Here is a 19,818-nt window from a genome sequence, read left to right as displayed (position 1 = left end):
GATCCATCACACCACTCCTTCTGTTATTTATCCTGGTTGTTTAAATTGCTTTATGTTATCTATATTTGACACAGAGCTTAGTTTATTTGACAGAGATGTACACATATTGTACAATTTCCGTGAGTCACATTGAAATGAATAAGAGAGGCTTGCCTGACCACACTTCTGAATTTTATGATCTGTGGCACACATTAATTGTCCTCGGGGCTGAACCTCAACAGATAAATGACTATAATCATTTACAAACAGCTCTGAAGCCTGAGCTAACTTTATTAAAATAAAAAAGGGCCACGTGGTCTTGATGCTGTTTCCTCTGTGAATTTGGATTATTCAGATCATTATTAATCTATAACATTGCCTCTAAGAAGGTTTGCTGCTTTTACAACAGGCTTAAGGCATCTTTTTTATAGAAGGCCTGATTTTAGCCAAACAATACCTGCATGATTTAAAAGATCACAAATCCACTGTGAAGTGAACTTGCCAAACTGTTTCTGCAGTGATCAAAATTATGTTCGGAATTACATTTCCAAAATCAATGCATTTTAGGTATTTGATGTGTTGCTCTCTGCTGTCTCTCATCAATAACTGAAATGATTCCAACTGCTGCATTCAAGCCTTCATCGATGCCTCACTCATGAGGACAAGGTGTGTAATTAACTGAATGTGATATCAGAGAGGCATTAGTTTGTTCTCGTATTAAAAGTGGAATGGGAGGCAGAGTTGTTTTTTTTCTCCTCAAATTCATTTGAGACAGTTAAAATCAGGCCTGAAATGCATTTTATGTCATTTGTGCTCAGATCAACTTGGATCATCTTCTAAGTTAAGCTGCTATAGCTTTAGACTGCTGGGAGACCAATTAACTCACATTTATTATACTACTCTTTTATAAGCTTGGTCTCAAATGAAGCCACAAGACCACTGTTGTGTTTTGTTTCCCAGTGTCAATATGATATTGCACTTCATATAAGCTCATGTTCTGAAATGTTCATGTCATCCAAACAACTGGGAGACTTGATTCAATCTGAAGTTTTCTGATCACTAAAAACACTGCATGACATTAACATGATGTTTCTGCTTCCTGTAGCCTACGCCGGCTCCTTTCTCTGTGTTGACCTGTGATCTATGCTACTTCATCAATTTTAAACTGAAATGTGAAATTGTTTGTTACTCTCTCTCTCCTTATTTTCTCAATTAAACCACAGTGGGTGGACGCAGAGTCTGAGTGATGGATTTGTTGAGCATGTGCTTCTAGTTTTTTTCCCTCTCTTCTGTCATATATTTCAATTGCTTGGCTGTGAAATAAATTCCATCTGCTGTTACAAACAAGTCTAATGCTCATCTGAATCTGAACTTGATTTTTCACAGGATTTAATGTGATTTATGAGTGATTTGACTGCAGGATAAAACTGGAAATGGGACCATACAAACCCAGAAAGACAGGCAGAAGTGTTAGCCTATTTTATATGATTTTTTTCAATAATCATAATTTATAATCAGATTCCAGACCATGTTCTTTTTCCCAGCATTTTTAAAATGTATAAACTTACATTTGCTTTTATTCAGGCATGCTGTATAAATGCCAATTAGACAAATCATTCAGTGAAAATGAACTAATCTCGTTTATACGCGTGATCTAAAATAGTATATCTTGAAAATGAAACTTAACTAAAACCATAAAAAGTGTACTCACATAAACATGAGCTGGAATCACCGCCATTAACACAAATGTAGTTTCGTGTGTTCTCCTGCCGGGGTCGCTGAAGCATCAAAACAAGCGTAAAAGTAAATAACAATCACTAGAAAAAAATATTTTATCGTATGTTTCTGATCTAGTCTCTCAAAAAGCCAGTATAGATTCAATCCAGAGGGATTTTCTTTTCTTTCTTTTTTTTTTTTTTTAAATCAAATGAAGAGAATGGGCACCAAAGAGCCAGGCAGATGTAATGTAATGTTTCTTATCCATCACATAATACCGGCACCAAAGTGACACATGCAGCAGATGTAAAATAACCCTAAAACATACAGCCAGTGTCTATTAAGAACTGATTCAGTTTGGAAAGGCATAAAGAGCTCCTGGAAGTGAAGGATCCACTGACTGCTGAGATATGACAGTGTAATATCACGGTCAGTTAGTAACAATGAAACAATACATTTCAAACTGAATTACTTGTGGTTAAATAGTGTTAAATGTCAAAGATTCAGGATAATACTGTCAAATTATAAACTTGTCCATAGCAAAAAATAGTAGAACATCTTTGTCACAAACACATCAAAAGTTGAAACAAAACTATAAAGGACATAATCAAGAATTGGATGATTTTAAACTACTCATACATAAATTATGTGCAAAATGGGTTTCTACCAAACCCCAGACATGACATCTGAAATAAAACTTTAAATTGCGGGCACAAGCAAATATTCTGTGGCCACAAATTAGTATCTAGTGGCCATGAAATATTCATTTCTGGCCATGAAATACTATAATGTGACCATGAAATACTATTTCGTGGCCATGAAATATTCATTTGTTGCCATTCAATACTAATTTGTGGCCACGAAGGAGTGAGTTCAAAGTTTTATTTCAGAAGTCATGTCTGGGGTTCCACATTGTGTTCATTCATCAAAATGTAATGTAGGAAAATAAATGAGTCTTGAGAGTGTTAACTGAATTCACATTCCTCTGAGATCCTGCTTTATGCAAGATTTGATCATTTGGGTTTTGATTTATTCGTGTTAAAAAAAAACCCAGTTCATTTCAGTTGAAAAAGTGTTTATTCTGACAGTCATGTAGAAATTTGGTCCCATCTGAAAAGTTTATTCAGGTAAGAAATATTCTCTTAAAAAAAAAAAAAAAAAACCTCAAGAAAAACAGGACATTAAGATGAAATTACATTAAGAAAACACTTTGTCGTGCAGCATTTATTTTTCATGTTGGCGATCGTTGCGTCATTATGTCATCCCAAAAGACACAGTGGTGTTAGTTCTGTTACAAACGAGTTGAAGGTGATGCCTCAAGTCAGTGGAAGACCCTAATGATCATCAGTGTGAGATGAAATGTAAATATTCAGTAGGAAAACGCAATGCGGGGATTTGTCAGTAGGAGATTCAGTCACAGATGTTCAACAGTAAAGAGACAAACAGTGACGCTGTGGCGCTCCTGGATTCATCTGCTGCGCAGCCTCCCGGGCGAAGCCAATCAATTATTTACAGTCATCAACGTCTGAGTGGAAAACCACAAACAAAAACAGCGGCGGCAGACGTGCTTGCAGTGATCCCTCCGTCACATTTCATTATCCGGCTGTTGGGAGGCAACGGAAGAGAACAAAAGAGGAAACTTTTAACTGTTCCAGATCCATGACGGGAAAACTGTGAGATGCTCTGTGTTTCTCACCATCAGACAGCGCAGATCCACTCGTTTGTTTGTTTTTACTCTAGAAGAGCCCGTTGACCTGTTCAGTCTCGGGGTCGAGATCAATGTCATAGAAACAAGGTCGAGTGGGCAGACCAGGGATGGTCGGCATCTGTGATGAACGGGAGAGAAAGAAAGTACTTCTGATAAGAGATAATGACATTGAAAAGAAATATAATTAGGGGACATCACACTAAACAAGATGAGGAACGTATTAAGATATTAAGAAGAAATAAAGGGCTGATTTATAGTTTTCCTGTCATATATTCTATCATCAAGACGATTTCACTCCAGTATTTATGTAGCAATATTTGCGTGTTTGATATGAGATTTATATGCTTTCAAGTGGGTCTACATTGAGGACAAATAAAGGGCGGGAATAACACACAAGAGCGAAATGGGTTTGTGCACGACATCAAGGTCTGCCTGAGGGAGAAGACAAGAGACAGTTACACATCTGCACTAATCTCATTACGCATGCATTAAACATTAAACGCGCACAACTTAGATTACAGACTTTTGCTGCACACAAACCTGTCTCGCAAGCAAAAGTCATTTTGCCACTATATTACCAACAGAATTCCGATTTTATACTGCATCTATTGAACAATAATCAAATTCATTATCAAGTCTTGTGTGAAAGACTATGACACAGATTAGCAGAAGTAATAAATTATGATTTCGTTTCAAAGCTGCATGATATTGTATGCCCCCCCCCCCCCCCCAATTGCAAACATTTAATTTAGTTGGAACGAGGAATGCACACAAAAACACAGGTGTAGAATATAAACCGCTGTTTATTCTCACAGAGTGTAAGTGCAGAATTACTCCGCGGAGGGTTCCAGGACTTACCGTGCCAACCAGCGGGTACAAAAAGCCGGCGCCCACGCTGGCCCGGATGTCTCTGATGGGCACGACGAACCCAGTGGGCACACCCTTTTTGTCCGCCTCGTGAGAGAGCGACAGGTGTGTCTTTGCCATGCAAATTGGAAGATGTCCAAAGCCCTGAGAGAAGAAGCAAAGCCGGACTTGAGTCCACACACACGAAGGTCCGGTAGGCACAGAAAACACCGACTGTGACGGACAGTCAACCAACCTGCTTGGTGTAGAGCTCCACCTTGCGTTGCGCCTCCGGAAGAAGCTCAATGTCGTCCGCTCCGTAGATCTTCTGAGCGATTGTTCGGATTTTATCAGCGATCGGGAGCTACAACAGAGTGTCAAATACTTATTTTTGGCGGCTTTAAATAGGCTACAATACCTTTCAATAAATCCATCAGGCTTGCAGCTCAAACCTCCAGATCGTAGAGGAACTTGAAGTTGTTGGGGGCCGCGGAAGCCCTCTGGACGGCCTGGCCGAGGGCCACGGCACCGGCCCCGCCCTCGGCCCAATGGGAGCACCGGACCGCGTCGAAGGCTCCGGCAGCTTTGGCCATGTCACAGACCAAATCCAGCTCAGCCTCGGTGTCCGTCCTGCACAGCGGGAGTGAGACAAACGTCCAGCAGTGTGCGAAATTAACAAAACTCCACCGTATCATATTTATTGTAGATTGATGCAAGAAGCTCTTTAGTCCTCCGTGCATTCTATTTTGCATCGCTGACTTACTTGAACCCGTTGACAGCCACCACCACGGGCACGCCAAAGTGCATAGCATTTTCTATCTGCTTCCTCATGTTGCTGCAGCCGTTCTTCAGCAGCTCCAGGTTCTGCATGCAAGAACATACACATTTGTAGAAAAAAACTTCAAGATAGAAATGTGATTAAGCAACCGAGGAGCCTTTTGGTTTTTTAATCCGACTCTTTTCTGACTGAGTGTTGGAACTGAGTTTGGTGCATCAGTCCTCTGGTTTGCAATATGTCTTTGAGGGATAATTCCAGCAACTATGGTGAAACCAAGTATCACAACCTCACTTATATTTGGTCCTAAAACTCCATAAACGTGCAGCTACCAACACCTTATAGGAAGTGACGAGTACGAAGTATGTATTGTTCAGTAAAGTCAAAGAGACTTCAATCGCTCAGTGCAACAGTGTTGTATGAAAACCAACAACTTTGTTCAGAATATATAAAAGTGGTACAACAAGTTTCACAAAGTACTGAAAGCTACATGGGAATAATTACCAGTCATTAAAAATATAGCAATCTAAGAGTCTGTGCCTCGTTTTGAAAAAAAATCAACAAAAGTAGGTGTGAACGCAATTCAAACCAATTACAACGTATCAGATCTTCCAATGTCCACCCTGGTCCACGCTCACAAGCATAAAAGCACCCTAATAAACATGTAGAGTTAAAATTGCTCTTTCATTACCTCCTCCACGTACTCCTTAGGCAGCGGCATCCCAGCAGTGACCTGAAGGGACGAGGAGAAAACAACAACCACGCAGTCAAATTAATCGTCCTTTTAACTAAATGTAGGAAAGCGCATCAATGCAGTTTTGCGTGATGTGATCATGCAGACAAACTCACAGTCGGCCCTCCTCCGTGCATCTTCAGGGCTCGCACGGTGGCCACCAACACCACCACATGAGGCCTCAGGCCCGAGTAGCGGCACTTGATATTGAAGAACTTCTCCATGCCGATATCGGCGCCAAAGCCAGCCTCCGTCACTGTGGGACAAGAACCACATTGCTTGAGAGACAAAAGGGGAGAAACTGCTCTCTGATCAGTGAAACGGCTGCGGTGTCGGTTAAACCAAACACTAATGTGGCATTGCAGCACAAAGGCAGACAGAAAAGGTTCACTCCTCTTACCCACAAAGCCCTCGGGCCCGACCAGCTTCAAAGCTATTTTATCAGCCAGGATGGAGGAGTTTCCATGGGCGATGTTGGCGAAGGGGCCAGCATGAACAAACACAGGGGTTCCCTGTGGACGCAGACGATATGAACTTAATGCACGAGTATGTCTATACCTCCGGAAGTCCTTGCATCACACATCCATAGCTTATATACCAGCAGAACTCTACCCACCTCCAGAGTCTGCATCAGGTTTGGCTTGATGGCATCTCTCATTAGCACCGTCAGAGCACCACTGACACCCTGCATGGAAACAAAACAACACTCTGTTCAGTCAAGAGTGAGCGTGTGGAAGGCCCCGACCCGGGGGAGTCCTCGGGGCACTGACCAGGTCCTCGGTGGTGATGGGCTGCCCGCCGCGGCTGGTGGCCACCACCATCTTAGCCAGACGCTCCCGCATGTCCTCCAGGCTGCTGGTGAGGGCGAGCACCGCCATGATCTCACTGGCGACGGTGATGTCAAACTGGGCCTGGAGCACCAATCAAGTAAACATGAATTATTCTACACTTTTATGAAACAAACCAAAAAAAAACCTTTAAGCTCCCTCTTGTTTGACGTCAAATTCCTCACTGCACCTCTCTTGTGTGTCCCTTTTCAGTTGGTGCCTGGCCGATGGTGATCTTCCTCAGGAAGCGATCATTGGTGTCCAACACTGACGTGAAGCACAAAGAGCACGAGGACATTTGTACCAATCTGATTCACCCCACATGAGCACAATCCGTTGTCGACGTGGCAGAGGTTTTACCTCTCTGCCATGTGACGGCGCTCGGGTCGATATCCAAGCGGGCGAAGCGGGTGACCTCCTCTTCAGTGAGCGTGGAAGGATCAGTCTTCTCTATACCCAGTTTCTTTAAAAAAAAAAAAAAAAAAAAAAAGATCAACTTGTCAGTGACGATAACAGAAAGGTACAAGTTTGTGAACTGATCGCTTACTTTGAGTCGGTTGATCTGGATGGGAGAAAACTTCCTCTGTCCTCCACTGAGCGGCACCAGGCGGTTGTACAAAGCCTGGGTGTGTATGGAGAGGGATGACTAACTCTGGTCTCTCATCATGTACCGCACACAGAGAGGCAGAACCCACCTTGTCGGACTGAGTGGCCTCGTGGAACATACGAGCGTCGACGGCAGCGGCGACCAAGTTATTCGCAGCTGTGATGGCGTGAATGTCTCCGGTGAGATGGAGATTGAACTGAAAGACATCATAAACACAGTGTAAACTGTGTGTTGCGTACTCTAACCAGTTTCTGACTCAGGATCAGCGTTATATACCTCCTCCATTGGAATGACTTGAGAGTATCCGCCTCCTGCAGCACCACCTGTTGACATAAAGCTAAATTACACATACTTATACCCGTGCAGGAACACAGAACACAGTTGCCTGTACATTTTGGCAATCGTCTAAGTTTATCACCTGCAACACTCTGCAACATGGATTTCATAAACTTAAAAAAAAAAAAATCGACAAAACTTTCCACTCTATCTGTTAGGACCACAAAGTACAATGATATGATAAAAATCATCATCCTGTGAGCCAAAATGAAGCTAATTGAGAATTAAAACGGTCTTTCCTTTAGCATTTACGCACAATGATCAAGAAAGCGGATAACGCCAATGGTCACCTGCTAATTCTTCTGACTTTACAACCTTTTAGAGTGGGCACATTCTCCAAAGCTCACCTTTAATGCCGAACGTTGGACCCTGGGAAGGCTGCCGGACACACGCGAACACATTGAGCTTCATGTGGGCTCCCAGGGCCTGAACCAGGCCGATGGTGGTGGTGCTCTTCCCCTCACCCAGAGGGGTGGGAGTGATGCTGCAGACCCAAGGAAATAGTCAGTAAAAACCATATAAAGTCATATACACCAAACAGCAATGTTACGACTTAGCTCATCATTCCTGCTGAGAATATTCACTATATTTTGATGTCATTTAGCACGAGCAGTCCGTCTTTGGAGAGTTTAATGACAGTTAATTAAGTTTCTGTCTGCATTAAAAAAAAAGATAAATATCTCACAAAGACAACATTAGAGTGCAACAATAGCCTGGGTTTAAAGAAAATGTTCACCGATATCCATAATTAGCATTTTAACGAATTGACAAATTGGGAATTTCTATATCAAGTGCATTAAGTAATCATTTTGTCCATTTGTGAGTCTCTCTGCACACAGCTAACAATACGCAATTTACAGCTTGCCCTCGAAATGTATTCTGAATCTCGCTGCATACCCAGTGACCACCACATATTTCCCATCGGGCTGGGACTGCAGACGTTTGATGATGTTCAGCAGGACTTTGGCCTTCGTCTTGCCGTACAGCTCCACCTCATCAGACAGCAGACCCACTTCCCGGGCGATACGGTCGATGGGCTTCGGCACACAGGAGCGGGAAATCACGATGTCACTGTGAGGGAACAAGTAAACACAAAGAAACACGCATGAAGGCGGCGACGGATCAGCTTTGATTTCCTAATAAGTGACTCCTTCTGCATGCAGATTAACAAATCTAAAAGAATCATCCAGTGACGATGGCAAAAAAGAGAAGCGGCAAACCTCGGTACGGGCTTCTGGAGGTCCAGTTTATTGTAAGAAATGTTCCATTTCCCTGGTTGATGGTTCTCCAGGAAACGCTTTGCACTCAGCACCGTGTTCTAAACTCAAAGACAAAACATTGTCATTTATCTTCTCTCTCCTAATACTTTATGAACCAAAAACATTTTTCCATAAACGTTATTACCGCCATCAGCATGGCCACAGTCATGGGTCCGACCCCTCCGGGCACAGGAGTGATGAAGCCGGCCTGTTCCTTGGCTGAAGCGTAGTGCACGTCCCCCACCACACGTTTCCCGCTGGCTTTGGTCTCATCTGAAACACATGAATATCAAACGTCGACCTCCCACCTGCCCTGATGACCTGAAGGTTAAAAAAAATCTCCTCCACCACGACTGTCACATTACCTGGGATGTGGTTGATGCCGCAGTCGATGACCACAGCTCCCTTCTTGATCCACTCTCCTTTCACCATCTCTGCTTTTCCAATACCGACAACCAGAATGTCGGCTTTACCCACCTGGACAGGAAGAGAAAAGCTGCCTTGAACAGGGAAAGCGGCATTTTTAACATTCAGAAGACAAAAGAATAATTGTTTTGTTTTTAATTATAAAGAAATACATGATTATTCCCACATGGTGGCAGCAGAAGTCACTAAAACGATGACAAACTTCAAGAGGTTTCCAAGAATAAAAGAGCCAATAAGTTGGCTATTTAAAAAAGTACTACTATCTTGATGTAGAGTCGCTGCAACTTACTATTTCAACAAGAACTATTTCAACAAGAAGCTTAGATAATTTTGTATCTCAATTTGTGTATGCATTTTGATATTTACGTGTTCTAATCGCCTACTCAAATGTCTAAATGCATATTAAAATGTGTGGGTGTAATATACACTTTCAATATATCATGGTGGTCTGTGTGTGCCTACAGGGCCTGTAAATGTTCCTGTCCTCACCACCACCTCTTGAGAATCTCTTCATTTTTATATTTATGCAAGAGGATTTTACCCTCATTTTTAACTACAAGTTTTGTTTTTCCCCACATGTCGACTTGCAAACCAACTTTTGTCAGGCACGGTCCAATCCTGTGACTGTAATGTGTGTGAAAGCACTGAGCGCCAATACAGAGCTCCTCAGTGTTCTGAAACCAATGAGACAATGTAGGCCAAGTGTTATGTAGCCTGCAAGTCTACACCAAGGGCAAAGAACACATTAGTTCCACTAATATCTGTAATAAGCAAGAGAGCAAACTTTACCTGTGGACCGTGAGGCCCACCCAGGGTACATTGAAAGACCTTCACAGATCATTGTGGGAAGTATTAATCTCATTACACATGTTTTTTTGTGGCGGTGTTGACAAATCTTTGAATGCATAGAGAATTTTTGGCTTGCACGCGGTATTATAACCGAACAAACAAGTGACTCCTCACAAGGCAATTTGCTTAGTATCAACAAAGTACTCCTTTGTAGTGTGTGAAACAGTTTTTGTTTGAAACTAATATGTTGATACAACGAGTCAGGTTTTGAAAAACGGCAAATTTCAGTGAGGTCTAATATTAATAGAACTTCAACACCAATGAAAGTCAAGTGTTGACAGATGTCATTACTTCTCAGATTATTCAATTTTTTTTTTTTTTTTGTATTTTGGTCATTACTGTTACCTCTCCAGCAAGATCAGCAGTTTTGGAGTGGCAGGTGGTGACGGTGGCGTGGCTCCAGAGCAGCAGGTCGTGCATCGGTGCGCCAACGATCTTACTACGGCCGATGACCACGGCTCTTTTCCCAGCCACAGACACGCCTACAGAGAAGCACTCGGTATATTAAATCCTCCAGGTCACCTTCAGCTCCGACTGAATGCATGTGGGAGGGCAGATTCGGAGTTAATACCCGTCTGCTTGATCAGCTCCATGCAGCCATTCGGCGTGCAGGGGATGAAGCAGTCACCCAGGTCTCCACGAGACAGTTTCCCCGCATTGATGCTGGTCAGTCTGGAAACACGCATTAATCGGTATATCTCTTTAGCACGGTAAGCAATAAGTGTGCTCGACAGACAGGAACTTCGTGAGCCAAGTTATTTACCCGTCCACGTCCTTTTCTGGGGCCACAGCATTCGTGACCTTTTCAGTGTTGATCTTGTGGACGGAGTCTAATGGCAGCTGCACGATGAGGCCGTGGACAGACGAGTTCTCATTCACCTCCGTGATGCTGTGAAGAACCTGCGGGAGGTCAGGCGCACTCATTGGTGCTTCGTTCAGCTTGTCAAACACGCCGTCGAAAACCACCATACAAACCCAAACGTGCCGAAAAACATCTGTCATCTTTGTAGAGAGCAAATACTTGTAGTGAAAAGGTTTATGGACTTTATTGAGCAGTGCAACAAAATCCAACACAAGCACACGTACGACTAAATTGCATTTATAAACTGAATCCATTCTCACCTCCTCTTCTGTTGCAGTCTGAGGAAGTCTCTTGTGCGTTGCGTTTATTCCGATCTGGAAACACAGTCATTACAAACTTAAGTTACGACTACTTAAGGCAATGTAACGTAAAGATGAGTCGGACATAGAAATACTTCTACCATGGTTTTTTTTGTTTTTACCTCTGCTGCTGCTTTCAGCTTCATGCTGATGTACAGATTGGAGTCGTCACGGTCTCCAACCTACAATGACAAAATATATCAGCAGCACGCCGGTGTCTACAGGAGAACAGACTGGCCGCTACACACAACACCTCCAGAAACCTCACCATGCACAGAAAGATTCAGTAGAAAGCCTTTGTTTCATCTGTATCCATTCAGCAGAGCCAAGAATACAAATGAATCCAATTTGTGCTCACCAAGGAAAAGGTTATGAGAACACATACTTACAAACTAGCCATGTAAACAAGAGTTTTTATGCCATTTCAATCAGAACTCAATATTGAACTTACCTGTAACACCACGAGACCGGGCCTGAAGTTTGGATCCTGCAGTTTCATCTGCTCCACATCCTTCTTCAGTCGGTCCCTCACTTGCCTAAGAATGGAAAACAGAAAATTCCATCTTAATGCTGTGATGAGTAAAAAAAACTTTTTTTTTCATACCTAGAGTGACCAATAAGTATTTTTCTACAATGTCCAAAAACTCAAAAACACAGAACAGGGCCATTGTTCTTTGAGGATCGTCACTATTGGTTGCACATGCAGATACCAAGTTAATCACAGTCCCTTCTAAAGAAACATTTAATCTTTCATCATTGTCTTCAGCTCCTCTGTGGAGGTTTACAATACTGTCTGCTCAGTGACCCACGGCTGTGACAAAGATTGAGTAAACTAAAATGGACCAATCAGGGTCTTCTAACACAAATGGACTTTAGCATTCAAATCAATTTTAAGATCTCTAGGTCTGGAAAAAAAACAAACTAAAGTAAACCTTAAACTCTAAGAAGTACTTGATTGCATTTCGTGGTACAGTACCATCAAAACATACAGTATTTAGACTGATGAGTAAAACTTTATACCTCTAATGAGAGTGATGATAGAATGTCTTGTGAGATAAGACAGAGACAACCGAACAGAGTTAACCTTAAATGGAACTCTGTTCTTCCTTGGAGAATTTGTGACGCAAATAAAAACAATACAACCTACATGTCGCACCTTGGTATTTAACCATTTTATTGCACTTTCTCTGACCACAAGGAAGTTGTCCCAATTCATCCTAGAAGAGAAATTGCTTATCTCGGGCAATAAAAAGTCACTGATCAGCTCGGGCAATGACACACTAAACAGAACAATATACAACTCTTAAAGCTTTTGTCACGCTGGGAAAATAATAGGAAGCACAGTTTTCCAGCAGATCTGAAGAAAGCTTGTGCATCCTGATTGTGTTACATAAATGAAATTAGACTAATGAGCACAGTAAGGACCCGCTAACAGGGTGCAGGCTGTCAAGTCTTGTGACAATCACATGCAGCTCCAGGTTCAGCAACATTTGAGTCAAAAGGAATTATTTTAGATCTCCCCTCCCCAAATAAACTCCTGGTTTTAGTTGCATGTTGCAGCCTCGAATGGTACAATTTCGTGCTGTTGTTGAAGCATTTCTTACAAAAGATATTTCATCATCCTTACTACTCGTGGCCACTGGACCAATAGGACAAAGATCATCGCATTATCTCGCAGCTTCTTACATAATGCTGCAGGATTTCCAACCATTCCTGAGCAGTCAATGACTCAATCAAGAACCACTCAATAATGCATATAATGCTTACACTGAGATCACGGTTTATCCACCATAAATAGTATAAAAACAAGTAGCTCACACGCGAGCGTCGTCACGAAGCGCCAAACAAAAGTTTTAAAACAATTTCAGGCTGTAAGCAACCATGTCACAAACTTGCACAACAACAAATATGCTGCACATGTAAATTGTGAACGACACACAGAAAATACGTGTAATCCTGAAGATATATTTGACGTTACTTCGTTAGTTTGTTAGTTTAAGTTTAAGAGCGCTGGTTAGCTGGCGCGTTAGCCCAACACGTTTCTCCAGGCAGGTTGCATCCTCACATGTGCATGCGTAAATAACATAGATTAAAATGTGACACTCACGCTGAAACTTCTTTCCCGCTTATGATTTGAGCTGCCATCGCAGGTTACGAAGTGTGTCCTCTGAAGAGAGCGCGTGAAGATGTGCGTGGTGGCCAGGTGGTGACTACTTCCAAAAACTCCACTTCATTCAAAAGGCGTTGGGGAGCGAATGGGGTTGACGTAGACTCTATTTACAGATCAATCCCAAAGCCTGAAAACCAGCGGAATAACTTTCAGGAATACTATTCAGCGTAGAATGTGGTCGCACCAATCAGGGTGAGGGGCGGGTTTTGGAGCGAGCTGTCAAACCTGACAGCGAATCAGAAGCCTTCCTCGACACCCTGGCGGAATCTACTGGCCAATAGGATTCCTAGATTTGCTCCCCCGCCCCCTGCGGAGTGCGGAAGTGAGGGGGGCCAATGAGATGCCACGAGGTGAAAAACCGGCAGGGGGCAGCACTGTACTCACACACAGTTTGAATTCATATCTTTATCAGGACCCGTAGGATTGTTTACATAGGCCTGGCTGACGCTTGCAGGAGAATTTGTGAAATAAAGCGCACGTATTGTTCTCCAGACGTGCATAGGGACGTGCGAGATACGACCCCCCCAAAAAAACGTGTTTTAGTGATGAGGCTTTAACGCCGCGGTGAGACATGAAGAAACACAGAAAGCGATGGAGAGTAGATTCTCTGTTTTGAACGACTCAGATGATCTCCAAACAGACATCGAGAACACTTTGCATTTCGAAAGGTGAGTTACCAGTGCATATTCTTAAACTTTCATGCTTTACTTTTATTAATTTTTTTTAATCAATTGCCTTTAGCGTTACGGATCACTGCTATGGTGTTGTGACTGGGTAGTGATCGTACGCGTCTGTTTACGTCGAGACGATCATCACCCGTCAAACCCACAGGCTCAAATCTCCCCTGATTTGCAGCCGAACTCACATGCATGTTGTCACCTCAGGTCCAAAACACTGTTTGAAGAAATACGCGCCTCCTTAAACAACAACGACGAGGAGGACCGCTCCTTCTGGAGGCCCGTGCTCCCCTGGGGTGGGGTCTTCACCATCAAGGCAGGACGAAAGGCCTTATCGTGCATCCCCCTGTACGTGCAGATCCACCTGAAGAACACCTGCACCATCGACGGCTTCCTCATGATCCTGTACGTGATCCTGAGAGACAACCAGGGCTTCCGCAGGGAGCTGGCCGTCTTCCTGGGCAAGCAGTTTGTGGAGCACTTCCTCTACCTGATGGACTCCTTTGACTACACCACGGTGAAGATGCTGTGGATCTGGGACAAGATGTCCAAGAGACAGTACCGCTCCGAGGTCCACCGGGCAGCACTGGAGATCGACCTGTTCGGCAATGAGCACCAGAACTTCACGGAGAACCTGGAGAACCTGATGTCCACCGTGCAGGAGAGCCTGTGCAGCAATTCCAGCTGTCCTACACGCTTCCAGGACTTCATCAAGACCACCATACACATCAGGTGAGCTGAACCCGGGGCCCGAAAAAGTGTTCCAACCAATGCAACGACTTGCAATCACTTTCTTCCATAGCAGCAATGCCTGTTCTCCCATTCGCCATCTCATCTTGTGTGCTGTTTGTCTGTCATACTTCCTCTTTTGCAGCAATATGGGGGCTGCATTCAACCCTCTTGCTTCACGGCTCGCGTTCAAGTGAGGCTGAGGATTTCCGTGTGGAGTTTGCATTAAGACTGAATTCGATAGATCACACTTCCGGGCACCACACTGGGTGACGTGGTCAGATTAGTAGATTTGGCAGAGGTTTTCAATACAATTATTATTTCTGTAGCAACATGTAATAACATGGTCATTTCAAAAAAACTTCGACAAAGACAAACTAAAAAAATCCACAAGAGCAATCATCAGCAACGGTGGTACGGAAAACTTCCTTTTCGCAGGAGGAAACCTGCAGAACTGGAGTTCGAGGTGGAGACGTTCTGCTGTTCTAGTTGGGGTTAGGAGATAGAAAGAGAGTCGGGGATAGGACAGAGATGGACAACAACAAAGTAACAGGCACAAATCCACTCTTTTTTTTTTATGACAGCTACCACACCCTGATTCAACCTGAGAAGCTGCCGGTTGCCACTCACATCATTACAGTGTTTTCTGTCTGTGTCCACATTTCCGCAAATAAATGTTGTGTTTGCAACGAGAAAGGAAAAGACACCACATGACGTGAAAACCTGTGGTGAAAAGTAAAGGTCTCTCCTAACATTGACCTAATTTTGACCCTCAAAATATAATTTTTGTTCAATCAGTTCGTGTTTTTCTAAGTATTAAAGGTTTGCAAAGATTAAATGTCTTTTAGTAGTGCTTACCTGATAATTTTCCATCTATCCAGTCATCTTCTTAAACACTTTCTTAATCATTTTATTCAGTTCAGGGAATCAATTCCAGCTAAATACGAGGGAAGGCTTGCTTCACACTAGACGCCACTTACAACAGCCTCAGTAGGAAATTCTTTTTGGGAGTTTGATTCTTGGGGATCAGCTGGAGCACAGGCCCATTTTAAATATTTTTTCCAATCTTGATTTGGCGTAGCGTCACAATAAAGCCAAACGATGGCATGTATTTGAAAGGGTGGTCTTTGCAAATCGGATTAGAAACTGTAATTATGCAGTGAGGTTGTAACGAGTATCCATGCGTCCCGTCTTCTAATCTTAGAGCGTCACTGGATCCAATCCCAGCCAACTATGGGGCGATGGCAGAACATGCAAACTCCACACAGAAGCACTGCTCCACTGTAACTTTGCTCCTCCCAGATTCCAACAAAGGTTGACTCTCCTGAATGAAGTTTTTTTTTTTTTTTTTAATGCTATAAGAGATTATTCACATTTCCAATGGTTTCCCGCTGATGTCGTCCCTCCAGTCCGCCTCACGAGCTTCCCCACAAAGACCCCATCCAGTCTGCCGTGGACGAGTTCTTCTGCCCCAAGCTCATACTCTGCTCAGAACTGCGGTGAGACCCACAGAGGCTGTTCTCCGTCTCCTCGCTGCTGTTTTTTTGGGGGGGTTTTCCCGACAAATTGTATGTTTTTCTGAAGCAGGTGCGACGGGCTGAGGGAGTTCTCCCAGCGAGTGTTCTGCCACGGACCCCCGGCCTTCGTGATCCTCAACATGCAGCAGTGGAAGTCGGAGGAGCTGTCCTACGTCCCGTATCATCTGGCTCTCTGTCAGCACAGGTATGAAGCAGGTGAAGTGGATAGTAGCAGGCTTCAGCCACACAGTGGTGCACTTCCCACCTCACGGATTGTTTTCCAGCAATTACCTGATGTAAAGACTGGTCTGAAAACAAAAGTGAGATGTTCCAAAATAACTTCATATGGAATTCATCACTCTTGTATGGATGGCTGCACTTTATCTTCAAGTGCATTTATTTCAGTTTGTATCTCTCACTTTGAAAAATGATTGCTTCATAATTGTTCTCGTCAATAGGAAATGAAAGAGCCCGCGTCGGGAGGCTAAATCACATTCTAAAACCAAAAGTACTCGGCTGCTGGGTTTTGTATGCGCAAGTTGGAAAAGGCAAACACAACTGAGGCAGGAAAACACAGCAGGTAGTCAAAGCGCTGGGAGATTAAAGGTGGATCGTTTTCTACTTGTTAGGAAGGCTAACTTTAGAAACGCTCCTCGGTTGAAAGAAACAACATTAAAGAAGCCTGGATAATTAAAGCTCGGTGTCCCGTAAAATACATACCGCAGACAAATACAAGTAGTTTGTTTCTGCCGGCTCTGTAGAAGCAGGTCTGCGATCTCTTTTCGATAAACATCGGAGGACTTAAACAACATTTAATGTACATGCAATATAGGTGCATCTCAAAATGTATGTTATAGTTGAAAAGGTAATTGTTTTGTAAGTTATTTAGTCACCAAAAGCATAAATCAGAGAATTTCCATCTATTTAATTTCAAATGTATTCTTGATAATCCTGGAATTCTGATATGACGTAATAAATTGTGCTCATATCTTGGCACATTTTTGAAACACAACAGCAGAAACGTTCATCTTCACCATCCTATATGTTGTCTTTGTTTGTGAATAAAATGTGTATTCATGAGAATTAAAATCACTGCATCTTGGATTTATTTACACCTTATGCATCATGTCAACGTCATTATTATACTAGAATAGTCTAAATATCTGTAAAGTAATAGGCCACATCCTTGTTATTCAGTTAATTAATTGTTATTATGGTATTTTCTAAGGCCCATGAGCCTTACCTTTCACACCCCTGAACTACAAGCTTCTCTTTTCTGATTTCCAGCAGGTTCACTGGGGTTTGTACTGTTTTTGGCTGGAGCAGCAAAAGAAACGTCACTGAGACTTGACCTGAGATGCATCAGTGAAAGCTAAACTACCTTATTGCTTGTGAATCAGCATGGGCATCAAATCTATGCTGGCAGGGTGAACGTGTGACAACACGCACGTTGGGCCATTTGCTGCAACGGAATGCAAACCGCGGCTTCCAGCTCCAGGTCGAGCTGCGCCCTGTGTTGTGGCCCCTGAACTGAACCGAGGTCACCTGGTTTCTCCTCTGCAGGTACCTGCTGGAGGGCGCCACGCTCTTCAACAAGGAGGAGCAGCACTACTCGGCGGCCTTCCAGATAGACGGCTGCTGGATGCACTATGACGGCCTGAGGAGTGATAATCTGATCCTCTTACATAAACCGCCGGAGCTCCTCCTGCTCTCCTCGCTGGTCTATATCCGCGCCTCTGACAGGTGAACTCGCCTCGTCACAGGTGGAAACGCGAGCCCAGGATGCTCAAGTGATCACATTTATCCGCCGTGTATGTCTTCTGACACGACCCCATATATCTCTACTGCTCTATTACTTTTAACCATTCCCATCTTGAATATTTTGTCTTTTGTTCATTGTGGAAAATACATACTTTTGGGCATTATGCTTGGAATCCAAGAATATTACGGACTATAATAGTTCTGGGTTGATATACAGAATACTATAGCTGGATTACGTGAGCAGTCTTTTACTCCACAACAGAGACTGCCATGTTTTTTTGTTGCTTTTTTAATCAATGTTGGTAACTAGTTTAAACTACATTTGTATTTAGCATCAGTATGTTCTTTAAAAGTGGCTGTTTGGAGTTGACCTTGTGTCATATTTCCTGCAGCAGAATACATGTTTGTCTCATGTGTGTCTTTGTCCTTTTGATATAATGTTATTGAACTGGTGCTTTTTGTATTTCCGGGTGCATCTCAAAATTTAGAATGCAATTGAATTTTTCATTTCTTTCATGATCGCATTCTAAGAGTTAAATCATTGCACAAAAACTGAACTATTCTATCATCAATTAATGTCAACAGTAATTGGTGGTTTAGAGGAAAACATGCAAAGTCCATTTTCAAACTTGGACTCAAAAGCATGAGTGTTCTAAAATATTAGAATATTTAAAATAAAAGATTGAAGTGAGACCAATAATCACATTTAAAATGTAAATAAAAAAACCTTTTCTATGGTACTGTGATGTTTGAGATGCACCTATACTCAACCAAACTAGCTCAAGTTATGTGTCAAAGTTAAGATGTTCAAATTGGAGGGAAGCGTTTAATCCAATGATTGTCAAAATACACAGTAAAACTTTCAAAATTTTGAATATGGTCTTACATTTTTGTGTCTTTTCTGACGTTAAATAGACTTAACATGACTGATCTGGCACATGGTGGTGAGCGCTCTCACCTCACAGCGAGAAGGTCATGGGTTCAAATACGGACTGGGCCTTTCTTGTGTGGAGTATTCATGTTCTTCCAATGTGTACGTGGGTTTCCTCTGGGCAGCCCGGATTCCTCCCACAGTCCAAAAACATGCATGTGAGGATAATTATTGACCCTAAACTGCCCCGAGGTGTGAATGTGTGAATGTGAATGGATTGACGCCATTTTTTTTTCTTCTTCTCACAAACGATAACCATAAAACAGAAATGAACTAAGCTTGGATAAACACAGCTCATTTAAAGGTACAGATACAGAAATAGCTTGTTCTCAGTAGAGGCGACTTTTTGCGACTGGCTGGAATTCAAAACCAATGCTTTATTTATCGCTTTCAATACAATGTTGTTGGACCTCTGACAATTATATGAATTTGTTGAAAAAGCTGTATGAGACATTTAATATGAGATTATTCCTTCTGAAGTCTCCAATAGAATTAACTGTTATCACACAGTGCCTTTGCTAAGTGACTTTTGTTCACATGTTTCATGAGTGTTGATCTTTGATCAAGTTTGTTTTTTTGTTTTTGAAATGCAAATACAGATATTTTGGAATACCCCTGTCTGGGTTTGTTTTCTCATGCTTGTGATGAATGAAGGCGACAAGAGGAGGAGACCAGCAGACCTTTTAAGGCAGGCATTTATTTTAAACAGGGTACAACTGCACCACACAAACTGGACTAAAATGTATGTAAAATGTCTTCAATCAAACATGATAAAATGTGAAAAGCTACTTTTTTTTTTGTTTTGCTTCGT

At 42.6% G+C, this 19,818-nt stretch overlaps 2 protein-coding genes across 3 annotated transcripts; one reads left to right on the top strand and one right to left on the bottom strand.

The window, feature by feature from the left end:
- Positions 1-2,806: 2,806 nt before the first annotated feature.
- Positions 2,807-13,462, bottom strand: LOC308142691 (C-1-tetrahydrofolate synthase, cytoplasmic-like). The gene is made up of 28 exons (XM_080513214.1): positions 13,330-13,462; positions 11,674-11,758; positions 11,345-11,404; positions 11,184-11,237; positions 10,825-10,961; positions 10,633-10,733; positions 10,407-10,543; positions 9,152-9,263; positions 8,932-9,059; positions 8,748-8,845; positions 8,425-8,598; positions 7,875-8,011; positions 7,468-7,514; positions 7,280-7,387; positions 7,132-7,206; positions 6,945-7,047; positions 6,775-6,851; positions 6,528-6,668; positions 6,374-6,442; positions 6,158-6,269; positions 5,874-6,013; positions 5,716-5,757; positions 5,013-5,113; positions 4,702-4,879; positions 4,506-4,613; positions 4,262-4,414; positions 3,392-3,521; positions 2,807-3,298 (listed from the first exon to the last, which is right to left on the bottom strand). Exons 1-27 carry the CDS (start codon positions 13,365-13,367, stop codon positions 3,432-3,434), a joined length of 2,805 nt encoding a protein of 934 aa, XP_080369340.1. The 5' UTR covers positions 13,368-13,462; the 3' UTR covers positions 2,807-3,298; positions 3,392-3,431.
- A 512-nt stretch (positions 13,463-13,974) lies between these two features.
- dorip1 (dopamine receptor interacting protein 1) lies at positions 13,975-18,451 on the top strand. 2 transcript variants are annotated; one of them, XM_080512318.1, is made up of 5 exons: positions 13,975-14,060; positions 14,277-14,801; positions 16,208-16,297; positions 16,386-16,520; positions 17,879-18,451. In XM_080512318.1, the coding sequence occupies exons 1-5, from the start codon at positions 13,984-13,986 to the stop codon at positions 18,060-18,062; spliced, it is 1,011 nt and encodes a 336-aa protein (XP_080368444.1). In that variant the 5' UTR covers positions 13,975-13,983; the 3' UTR covers positions 18,063-18,451. The 2 variants fall into 2 exon arrangements, with proteins under 2 accessions (XP_080368444.1, XP_080368445.1); XM_080512319.1 differs by having other exon boundaries at positions 16,383-16,520.
- The last annotated feature ends 1,367 nt before the right edge of the window (positions 18,452-19,818 follow it).

This window comes from Blennius ocellaris (genome assembly GCF_963422515.1).
Source record: "Blennius ocellaris genome assembly, chromosome: 17".
Classification (NCBI taxonomy): Eukaryota; Metazoa; Chordata; class Actinopteri; order Blenniiformes; family Blenniidae; genus Blennius; species Blennius ocellaris.
This window is presented reverse-complemented; position numbering and strand designations above follow the sequence as displayed.